Genomic DNA, 12,001 nt, shown 5'->3' with positions numbered 1-12,001 from the left:
AGGCAGCTGCTACAGCTACCTAAAGGAGTAGCAGTTCCACTCGAAACCACCAGAGGGAGCCCAAGGGCAGAACTCACAAAAATACCATTAGCAACCACAGGAGGGAGCTCCAGAACGGAATTCACAACAGTTGTCCTCCACTGTATAAATCTGAGCTTCAACCTTCTGGCTCTCATTAAGTGCTTTTTAAAAAAAAAAGTTTGGTGGTTGGGGCCTACTAACGGTGTCTGCCGCTCCCTGGTGTTGTCCTCCACTGTATAAATCTGAGCTTCAACCTTCTGGCTCTCATGAAGTGCTGTTTTTTAAAAATTTGGTGGTTGGGGCCTACTAACGGTGTCTGCCGCTCCCTGGTGTTGTCCTCCACTGTATAAATCTGAGCTTCAACCTTCTGGCTCTCATTAAGTGCTGTTTTTTAAAAATTTGGTGGTTGGGGCCTTCTAATGGTGTCTGCTGCTCCCTGGTGTTGTCCTCCACTGTATAAATCTGAGCTTCAACCTTCTGGCTCTCATTAAGTGCTTTTTTTTTAAAAAAAATTTGGTGGTTGGGGCCTACTAACGGTGTCTGCCGCTCCCTGGTGTTGTCCTCCACTGTATAAATCTGAGCTTCAACCTTCTGGCTCTCATTAAGTGCTGTTTTTTAAAAATTTGGTGGTTGGGGCCTACTAATGGTGTCTGCTGCTCCCTGGTGTTGTCCTCCACTGTATAAATCTGAGCTTCAACCTTCTGGCTCTCATTAAGTGCTTTTTTAAAAAAAAAAATTTGGTGGTTGGGGCCTACTAACGGTGTCTGCCGCTCCCTGGTGTTGTCCTCCACTGTATAAATCTGAGCTTCAACCTTCTGGCTCTCATTAAGTGCTGTTTTTTAAAAAATTTGGTGGTTGGGGCCTACTAATGGTGTCTGCCGCTCCCTGGTGTTGTCCTCCACTGTATAAATCTGAGCTTCAACCTTCTGGCTCTCATTAAGTGCTTTTTAAAAAAAAATAATTTGGTGGTTGGGGCCTACTAACGGTGTCTGCCGCTCCCTGGTGTTGTCCTCCACTGTATAAATCTGAGCTTCAACCTTCTGGCTCTCATTAAGTGCTGTTTTTTAAAAATTTGGTGGTTGGGGCCTACTAACGGTGTGTGCCGCACCTTGGTGTTGTCCTGTGTTATTTTCCTGACCTTTAATCTTCAGGCTTTCGGCCTTCATTTGTAATATTAAACTGCATAGGGCCTACTAGTTGGGTTGGGCCTACTAAAGATGTCTGCCGCTCAAAGGTGTTCTCCTCCACTGAACAAAGCAGTGTTGCCTATTTACTCCTGTTACCAATTTTGAACTTTATTTTTCCCACTTTATTATTTGGGCCTACTAACTGTGTCTGCCTCTCATTACAGTTGTCCTCCACTGAACTAAGCAATGCAGCCTGGTTAGTCCTGTTACCAATTTTGAATTGCATTTAGCCCACTTTATTATTTGGCCCTATATCAGTGTTTCCTCCTCATCCTGCCCATTGCCCAGCCGGTGCTACATGAGTCTTGTGGTACTTTGACCCAGACCACTACATTCCCCTTGCACGCTACACAGCCACAATCTGACCCTGCTGAAAGTCAGGTTCCCCTTCCCGCATACTATACCACCTTACACAGGGGCAAAGAGGAAGGTGCAGATGAAAGTGCAGGTTTCTTTAACAGGTAGGGGGCATACTCGTTGGTGACGTCACAGGCACAGGGCCCCTCAGAGTACGCAAAAGTGTAGCTGCCGGTGGGAGGCGCCCCCGCCGTGCAAACACACCGCTGTACTTTGAGGGGCCCTGTGCCAGTGCCAATGCGAACGAGTGGGCCCCCCCTGCTTGCTCAGGATCACAGTACTTGCAACGTTGAAATACTTACCTCTCCCTGCTCCACCGCAGTGACGTAGTCCACGTTTCCTGGGCCCACTAAAACCTTGAACCAGCCCTACCCCCCACAACTTTTGCCAAATGACCCTTAATTTCCAATGCCCAACTATTATTATAAAGTTAATTAAGATTGACAAGCTTCAGAAACAAGAATGGATGTTTTTGGCATTAAAATGGGCACTGTAGGTATTTTCCTGGCCTCCACTCACTGCCGACTATGCTTCCCCATTGACTTGCATTGGGTTTCATGTTTCGGTCGATCCCCGACTTTTCGCGATAATCGGCCGACTGCACTCGACTCGACTTTGGACAAAGTCGGGTTTCGCAAAACCTGACTCGATCTTAAAAAAATGAAAGTCGCTCAACCCTACTTATGACCTTGTGATATTTCAGTTTTTCTTTTTTATTACATTTGCCAACATTTCTATTTTTTTTTCAGTCAAGATGGGGTGCAGAGTGTACATTAATGTGAAAAAAATGAACTTTTTTTAATTTGACAAATGGCTGCTGTCATGACTCAGGATGGGGTGCTTCTTGCTCCGTCCTGGTCATGTCAGGGTTAAGATACTTCTCTCTTTGGTTCTGGGGTGGCTATTTAATGCAGGTAGTTCCTGGGTCCAGTGTCGGTGATACTTCCGTTTACTTGGCTAGGGATTGCTGACCCAGGTTACTCATGTCTTATTGTTGTGCCTCTGTGTGTGTGATCTTTTAGGTGTATGACCTAGTTCGTCCCCTGACTTCTGCCTCTGTGTTCTTCTCTGTACTGCTTTGACCTTCCTGGTTCTCTGACCCCTTTGCTCGTCTCGTTCACTCGCTGTCTCATCCCTCGGTACCTAGCGCTCATTTGGCTTTGACCCTTGACTCTCCATTTGACTACAATTATGTTTTGTGCCCCATATTCCGCTCTCTTACCTGCTTCCCATCCTCATGCAAGGTATCTCCACCCCCTGCGATCACGTGACTGTTTAGTGTCAGGTCCTGTGTAGTGATGAGCGAATATACTCGTTACTCGAGATTTCCCGAGCATGCTCAGGTGACCTCCGAGTATTTTTAGTGCTCAGGGATTTAGTTTTCATTGCCGCAGCTGAATGATTTACATCTGTTAGCCAGCATAAGTACATGTGGGGTTTGCCTGGTTGCTAGGGAATCCCCACATGTAATCAAGCTGGCTAAGAGATGTAAATCATTCAGCTGAGGAAAACTAAATCTCCGAGCACTAAAAAATACCCGGAGGTCACCCGAGCGTGCTCGGGAAATCTTGAGTAACGAGTATATTCGCTCATCACTAGTCCTGTGCACACTGCGTGCTTTAGCTCTTACATTCCCTGCGCTCGGTGCTGGGCCCCCTGCAAGCACACCTTAGGCTCCTAAGGTGACACACACCATGTGTCATTACAGCTGCAATGAAATAAAGAGTGAAAAATTTAAAGGGGTCTGAATACTTTGTGCACCCACTGTACTTCACTACTGTGGAACTGGGAAATTATTATTATTATTATTATAATTATTATTAACTTCCTGATATCTTGGCTGATTTCTTTAGACTTTCCCATGATGCTACACAAAGAAGCAGTATGTTTCAGGTATGCATTAAAATACATCCACAGGTTTGTCTCTAATGATCAAAGATGTTGTCAAAAAACCTATTAAAAGCTGCCAAACACACGACATCCATCATATGTAGGCACCTACAAACCTGGATCAGTTACACGAGTTTTGTCAGAATGAATGGGCCCAAAGTCAGACCAACTATTTTGAAAATCCTGTGGAAGGATATCCCAAATGTTTGACGTTATTCAGCTTAAGGTCAATGGTATCAAATACTAATGAAATGTATGTAAACTTTTGACTTTGCTGTAAGTACTTAAATGCTTTAAAACATTCTCTCTTTCTCATTATTCTGGCATTTGGTAAATATTAATAATTATGGTAATCGTAATTGACCTAAAATGTGTTGACTTTTCAGATTGCTACTTCCTATAGGTGGCAGTAGAGTATCAGGCTCTTTCATCTCTGAAATTACAATTTGAATATATATAAAAGACACACGAAATTTATGAGGTCAAATTATTTTATTTGTTTTTGATGAGTTAGATGATTTACAATAGATTTAATGAAAATCTGCAATTTTCTTCAGTGACCCAACTTTAGAATTTGTAGATCCCCAACTGGCATATCTTCTGTATTCACCAGGTTTAAGGAAATACTGATTTCCCTTAAAACCAGGTTCTTCAAAAAAAATCCAGTAACCATCAAGAACACTGCAGGACAAAATGTTATTTGTATGGAAACTTTCATAAATATTTGAACAGTCGTTAACATACTCCTTCATCTGACCACGGAAATCTTCTCTCTCATACAACCTGATTCTGTAAGATCCATGGTGCTGTAAAGAGTAAAATATGAGTAAGATCTCATGGGCCTATGAATCAGCAATGACCAACAATAAGATATCTACTCTGTAGATTAAGACTACAAGCATCAATTCACACCATCAATATTGAAATGTAGTATTTATGCTAACAGTAAGAAGCTCAAAGAAAATTCATTCTAGCACATGCAATGAGGATTAAATAAAATGATGATATAATGCATGTCACTTACATTGTGGAACTGCAGTACATAAGAAAAAAAATCATTTTTTAGCATAAATCTAAGACTTACATTTGGAATTGAATGGCAAGACCTAATAGAGTCATTCAAGCCCAGCCAACTCTGGTAGTCAGGATATTCCCCACTTTTAAGGTAATACTGATGGCCCATGTAATTAGAACGCTCGTAGATTACCCAGCATCCATTTTCTACCAAGATTGAGTTACAACGAGCAAAATAAGTATGCAGATCTGCATTGTCTCCTGAACATTCATGGGACTTTCCTTTAAAGTTCCTGTCTTCATAAAAAATGATCTGTTGAAAAACAATAGTTGAAAACATTCAGTAATAATAAACTAGTGTTTAACATCATTTAAAACCAAAGCTAAAATATAGGAACATAATAATAATAATAATAATAATAATAGTAATTATAAAGAGCAATATAGGCTGTTATAATAGATAATACAAAGATTATAATAGATAGACATACGGTAGTTGAAAACTAGAAAGTATAATTCCGAATTTCAAAACAACAACCATGAGCCTTTGATTCTGTACTTTGTTGATTCATATAGTTTGAGTATTAGACTCGTTTTACCTTGCCCATGATGAAGATTCAGGTGTTTTTAGCTTTCTCCCTCTATAGAGTGACTCTGAAACTTTATATAAGACATGCCATGAAGCTGATCTGCATTCTCCATACAAATGAACTGTTCTCAAAACATTCAGATAAAAGGTGCAATATATGTCATCCTCTTTGTGTGATACAGTGTGACTGTACTTTAATTGGTTGCCTTTCATGTAGGTTTTACAGAACTGTTTAAATCAGCAAAACCTTTAGAAACTGACCTTGCAATCTAAAGAGAGAAAGGTCTGGCCTGGTTACAAAATGTCCATTATGTTTGTCTGATCAACTTTTTAAAAATTATATGTAAACAAGGTAAGTCACCATAAAGAAAACCTGTATATCTCAACAAAAGCTTACACCATGTTCCATGGCGGGATCATTTGACACAATGTAAGTTTTTTCTATTTAGTCTACATTGATTTTCAGTACAGTTGGAGATACAATATTTCAATGTATACTGGGTAAAACACATGCCAAAAGAAAAGACCATAATTTGGGTATATATGTGTGTAATGAAGAAATACTATTGGAAATGACATTGATAACATTTACCAGCAGCATATACACGGAATTTTCTAATGTGGTGTAAACCTATTTACACTTTCAGAAAACATTGTAATGTAAGCAGGTTGTTTGGATGCAACAGCGCAGACAATGGTGAGAGCGGTATTGGGAATTTGTCACAAGGATTGTGCACAGTAACCTACAGATAGTGTCAGGTCAGAGCCGTTATACTGATTAAAATGATACCTTGGTTGATGAAATCTGTCTTGTGGTTGTTGTTTAATCTTTATTTTCAGTTTTCAGTTAGTGAGATTCTCGTGCTTTGGGGGGCCTGTGGGGGGTCTTCATGTGGTGATCTGATTAGGTATTCATCAGTATGGCTCCTGACAGGTCACTAATCCCTCAGGCCGGGGTCACACATGCGTGTTTTACGGACGTAAGAGCGCAGAAACTACTCTATAAAAAAATCTGCCCCCAGCAACCTCAGAAAAGGCACATCTGTATGATGCCCCTATTCCAGCACTTAGCCTCTCTCTTCTCATTGCCCTGTGGCGGTGGCATATGGGGTAATGAAGGGTTAATGCCACCTTGCTATTGTAAGGTGACATTAAGCCAGATTAATAATGGAGAGGCGTCAATTATGACACCTATCCATTATTAATCCAATTGTATGAAAGGGTTAAAAAACACACACACACATGATTTAAAAGTATTTTAATGAAATAAACACAGCGGTTGTTTTAATAATTTATTGCTCTCTCAATCCATCAGCAACACCCTCGCTTGGAAAAATAATAAACGCACAAGATACATACCTTCTGATGTCCTATCACGTCCAACGAGGTAATCCATCTGAAGGGGTTAACTAATATTACAGGCACGAGCTGCGATAAACCACTCGCTCGTGCCTGTAATCCCCGGGTGCTGAAAGGAAAGCAGTGATCTATACTTACATTGAGTCGTGGTGATGCGCCCCTGCTGGATGTTCTCATGAACTGCAGCCTGGGAACTTTTTCCCACGCTCCAGGTCATATGAGGACATCCACCAGGGGGCGCATCACCGCGACTGAAGGAAATGTAGGTCAATGACCTACATTTCATTCATTCGCCGGGGATTACAGGCACGGAGCACAGCTGCATTTGCAGGGCTCCTGCCTGTAAAATATTTTAACCCCTTTAGATGGATTACTTCGTGGGACGTGACGGTTCAGCTGAGGGTATGTATCTTGTGCGTTTATTATTTTTCCAAGCGAGGGTGTTGCTGATGGATTGAGAGAGCAATAAATTATTAAAACAACCGCTGTGTTTATTTCATTAAAATACTTTTAAATCATGTGTGTGTGTTTTTTAACCCTTTCATACATTTGGATTAATAATGGATAGGTGTCATAATTGACGCCTCTCCATTATTAATCTGGCTTAATGTCACCTTACAATAGCAAGGTGGCATTAACCCTTCATTACCCCATATCCCACCGCTACAGGGAGTGGGAAGAGAGTGGCCAAGTGCCAGAATAGGCGCATCTTCCAGATGTGCCTTTTCTGGGGTGGCTGGGGGCAGATGTTTGTAGCCACGGGGGGGCCAATAACCATGGACCCTCTCCTGGCTATTAACCCCTTAAGCCCCGAGGGTGGTTTGCACGTTAATGACCGGGCCAATTTTTACAATTCTGACCACTGTCCCTTTATGAGGCTATAACTCTGGAACGCTTTGACGGATCTTGGCGATTCTGACATTGTTTTCTTGTGACATATTGTACTTCATGACAGTGGTAAAATTTCTTCGATATAACTTGCGTTTATTTGTGAAAAAAACGAATATTTGGCGAAAATTTTGAAAATTTCGCAATTTTCCAACTTTGAATTTTTATGCCCTTAAATCACAGACATATGTCACACAAAATACTTAATAAATAACATTTCCCACATGTCTACTTTACATCAGCACAATTTTGGAACCAAAATTTTTTTTTGTGACGGAGTTATAAGGGTTAAAAGTTGACCAGCAATTTCTCATTTTTACAACACCATTTTTTTTTAGGGACCACATCTCATTTGAAGTCATTTTGACGGGTCTATATGATAGAAAATACCCAAGTGTGACACCATTCTAAAAACTGCACCCCTCAAGGTACTCAAAACCACTTTCAAGAAGTTTATTAACCCTTCAGGTGTTTCACAGGAATTTTTGGAATGTTTAAATAAAAATGAACATTTAACTTTTTTTCACACAAAATTTATTTCAGCTCCAATTTGTTTTATTTTACCAAGGGTAACAGGAGAAAATAGACCCCAAAAGTTGTTGTACCATTTGTCCTTAGTACGCTGATACCCCATATGTGGGGGTAAACCACAGTTTGGGCGCATGGCAGAGCTTGGAAGCAAAGGAGCGCCATTTGACTTTTCAATGCAAAATTGACTGGAATTGAGATGGGACGCCATGTTGCATTTGGAGAGCCCCTGATGTGCCTAAACATTGAAACCCCTAACAAGTGACACCATTTTGGAAAGTAGACCCCCTAAGGAACTTATCTAGATGTGTGGTGAGCACTTTGACCCAACAAGTGCTTCACAGAAGTTTATAATGCAGAGCCGTAAAAATAAAAAAATCATATTTTTTCACAAAAATGATCTTTTCACCCCCAATTTTTTATTTTCCCAAGGGTGAGAGAAGAAATTGGACCCCAAAAATTGTTGTGCAATTTGTCCTGAGTACGCTGATACCCAATATGTGGGTGTAAACCATTGTTTGGGCGCAGGGCAGAGCTCGGAAGGGAAGGAGCGCCATTTGACTTTTCAATGCAAAATTGACTGGAATTGAGATGGGACGCCATGTTGCATTTAGAGAGCCCTTGATGTGCCTAAACATTGAAACCCCTAACAAGTGACACCATTTTGGAAAGTAGACCCCTAAGGAACTTATCTAGATGTGTGGTGAGCACTTTGACCCAACAAGTGCTTTACAGAAGTTTATAATGCAGAGCCGTAAAAATAAAAAATCATATTTTTTCACAAAAATGATCTTTTCACCCCCAATTTTTTATTTTCCCAAGGGTAAGAGAAGAAATTGGACCCCAAAAATTGTTGTGCAATTTGTCCTGAGTACACTGATACCCCATATGTGGGTGTAAACCATTGTTTTGGCGCAGGGCAGAGCTCAGAAGGGAAGGAGCGCCATTTGACATTTCAATGCAAAATTGACTGGAATTGAGATGGGACGCCATGTTGCGTTTGGAGAGCCCCTAATGTGCCTAAACATTGAAACCCCCCACGAGTGACACCATTTTGGAAAGTAGACCCCTTAAGGAACTTATCTAGATGTGTGTTGAGCACTTTGACCCAACAAGTGCTTCACAGAAGTTTATAATGCAGAGCCGTAAAAATAAAAAATCATATTTTTTCACAAAAATGATCTTTTCACCCCCATTTTTTTATTTCCCCAAGGGTAAGAGAAGAAATTAGACCACACAAGTTGTTGTGCAATTTGTCCTGAGTACGACAATACCCCATATGTGGGTGTAAACCATTGTTTGGGCGCATAGCAGAGCTCAGAAGGGAAGAAGCGCTATTTTACTTTTCAATGCAAAATTGACTGGAATTAAGATGGGATGCCATGTTGCGTTTGGAGAGCCCCTGATGTGCCTAAACATTAAACCCCCCCACAAGTGACACCATTTTGGAAAGTAGACCCCCTAAGGAACTTATCTAGATGTGTTTTGAGAGCTTTGAACCCCCAAGTGTTTCACTACAGTTTATAACGCAGAGCCGTGAAAATAAAAATTATTATTTTTTTTCACAAAAATGATTATTTAGCCCCCAGTTTTGTATTTTCACAAGGGTATCAGGATAAATTGGACCCCAAAAGTTGTTGTCCAATTTGTCTGGAGTACGCTGATACCCCATTTGTGGGGGGGGACCACTGTTTGGGCGCATGACAGAGCTCGGAAGGGAAGGAGCGCCATTTGGAATGCAGACTTAAATGGATTGGTCTGCAGGCGTCACGTTGCATTTGCAGAGCCCCTGATGTACCCAAATAGTACAAACCCCCCACAAGTGACCCCATATTGGAAACTAGACCTCCCAAGGAACTTATCTAGATGTGTTGTGAGAACTTTGAACCCCCAAGTGTTTCACTACAGTTTACAACGCAGAGCCGTGAAAATAAAACATATTTTTTTTCCCACAAAAATGATTTTTAGCCCCCCAAATATTTATTTTCCCTAGGATAACAAGAGAACTTGGACCCCAGAAGTTGTTGTTCAATTTGTCCCTAGTACGCTGATACCCAATATGTTGGGGTAAACCCCTTTTTGGACGCACGGGAGAGCTCGGAAGGGAAGGAGCACTGTTTTACTTTTTCAACGCAGAATTGGCTGGAATTGAGATTGGACGCCATGTCGCGTTTGGAGAGCCCCTGATGTGCCTGAACAGTGGAAACCCCCCAATTCTACCTGAAACCCTACCCCTAACCTCACCCCTAACCGTTTACTGAACATTTTCTGACAGTCATAAGTGCCACGTATATAAGTGCCACGTATATAAGTGCCACGTATTTAAGAGCCACGTATTTAAGAGCCACGTATTTAAGAGCCACGTATTTAAGTGCCACGTATTTAAGTGCCACGTATTTAAGTGCCACGTATTTAAGTGCCACGTATTTCAGTGCCACGTATTTCAGTGCCACGTATTTCAGGCACTGAAAAATACGTGGCACGTAAATACTTCAGTGCCACGATATTTCAGTGCCACAATATTTCAGTGCCACGATATTTCAGTGCCACGTATTTCAGGCACTGAAAAATACGTGGCACGTAAATACGTGGCACTGAAATACGTGGCACTGAAATACGTGGCACTGAAATACGTGGCACTGAAATACGTGGCACTTAAATACGTGGCACTTAAATACGTGGCACTTAAATATGTGGCACTTATATACGTGGCCACTGAAATATCGTGGCACTTATATACGTATATAAACGTATATTTCAGTGCCACGTATTTCAGTGCCACGTATTTCAGGTTAGGGGTAGGGTTAGGGGTAGGGTTAGGGTTTTTTGTTTTTTTCTTGTTTTCTTGTGTTTTTCTATAAAAACGCATGCGTTTTACCGCGTTTACATGCATTTTTTCACACATGCGGTTTTTTTAAAAAAACGCATGCAGATAAAAACGCAAGTGTGAAACCAGACTAAAAGACGCTTTTTATAGCAAAAAAGTTTTTGCGTCTCCACATTTTGAGACCTATAATTTTTCCACATTTTGGTCCACAGAGTCATGTGAGGTCTTGTTTTTTGCGGGACGAGTTGACGTTTTTATTGGTAACATTTTCGGACACGTGACCATTTTTTATCACTTTTTATTCCGATTTTTGTGAGGCAGAATAACCAAAAACCAGCTATTCATGAATTTCTTTTGGGAGAGGCGTTTATACCGTTCTGCGCTTGGTAAAATTGATAAAGCAGTTTTATTCGTCGGGTCAGTACGATTACAGCGATACCTCATTTATATCATTTTTTTATGTTTTGACGCTTTTATACGATAAAAACTATTTTATAGAAAAAAATAATTATTTTGGCATCGCTTTATTCTGAGGACTATAACTTTTTTATTTTTTTGCTGATGATGCTGTATGGCGGCTCGTTTTTTGCGGGACAAGATGACGTTTTCAGCGGTACCATGGTTATTTATATCCGTCTTTTTGATCGCGTGTTATTCCACTTTTTGTTCGGCGGTATGGTAATAAAGCGTTGTTTTTTGCCTCGTTTTTTTTTTTTTTTCTTACGGTGTTTACTGAAGGGGTTAACTAGTGGGCCAGTTTTATAGGTTGGGTCTTTACGGACGCGGCGATACTAAATATGTGTACTTTTATTGTTTTTGTTTGTTTTTTTTAGATAAAGAAATGTATTTATGGGAATAATATTTTTTTTTTATTATTATTTATTTAGGAATTTTTTTTTTTTTTTTTTTTTTACACATGTGGAAATTTTTTTTTTACTTTTTTACTTTGTCCCAGGGGGGGACATCACAGATCGCAGATCTGATAGTGTGCACAGCACTCTATCAGATCCGCGATCATACTTTCATCGGAGCAGGCTGCAGCTTTCATCTGCAGCCTGCTCCGACCCGGAAGTGCTCCCTGCAGGACCCGGATACAGCCCCTCGGCCATTTTGGATCCGGGACCTGCAGGGAGAAGACGTTCGGTACGAGGTGAGTACATCACCTTGTACCGATCGTCTCAGGGAAGCACGCAGGGAGCCCCCTCCCTGCGCGATGCTTCCCTGTACCGCCGGTACACCGCGATCATGTTTGATCGCGGTGTGCCGGGGGTTAACGTGCCGGGGGTGGTCCGTGACCGCTCCTGGCACATAGTGCCGGATGTCAGCTGCGATATGCAGCCG

General features: G+C 41.2%; 1 protein-coding gene across 1 annotated transcript; it reads right to left on the bottom strand.

The window, feature by feature from the left end:
• Positions 1 to 3,928: 3,928 nt before the first annotated feature.
• LOC143785465 (gamma-crystallin M2-like) lies at positions 3,929 to 5,223 on the bottom strand. The gene is made up of 3 exons (XM_077274345.1): positions 5,069 to 5,223; positions 4,540 to 4,782; positions 3,929 to 4,261 (listed from the first exon to the last, which is right to left on the bottom strand). Exons 1-3 carry the CDS (start codon positions 5,075 to 5,077, stop codon positions 3,986 to 3,988), a joined length of 528 nt encoding a protein of 175 aa, XP_077130460.1. The 5' UTR covers positions 5,078 to 5,223; the 3' UTR covers positions 3,929 to 3,985.
• Positions 5,224 to 12,001: the final 6,778 nt, after the last annotated feature.

The sequence above is a fragment of the Ranitomeya variabilis genome, chromosome 7, assembly GCF_051348905.1.
Source record: "Ranitomeya variabilis isolate aRanVar5 chromosome 7, aRanVar5.hap1, whole genome shotgun sequence".
NCBI classification, from domain to species: domain Eukaryota; kingdom Metazoa; phylum Chordata; class Amphibia; order Anura; family Dendrobatidae; genus Ranitomeya; species Ranitomeya variabilis.
Note: the sequence above shows the minus strand (reverse complement) of the source record. Positions and strands in the feature narration are given on the sequence as shown.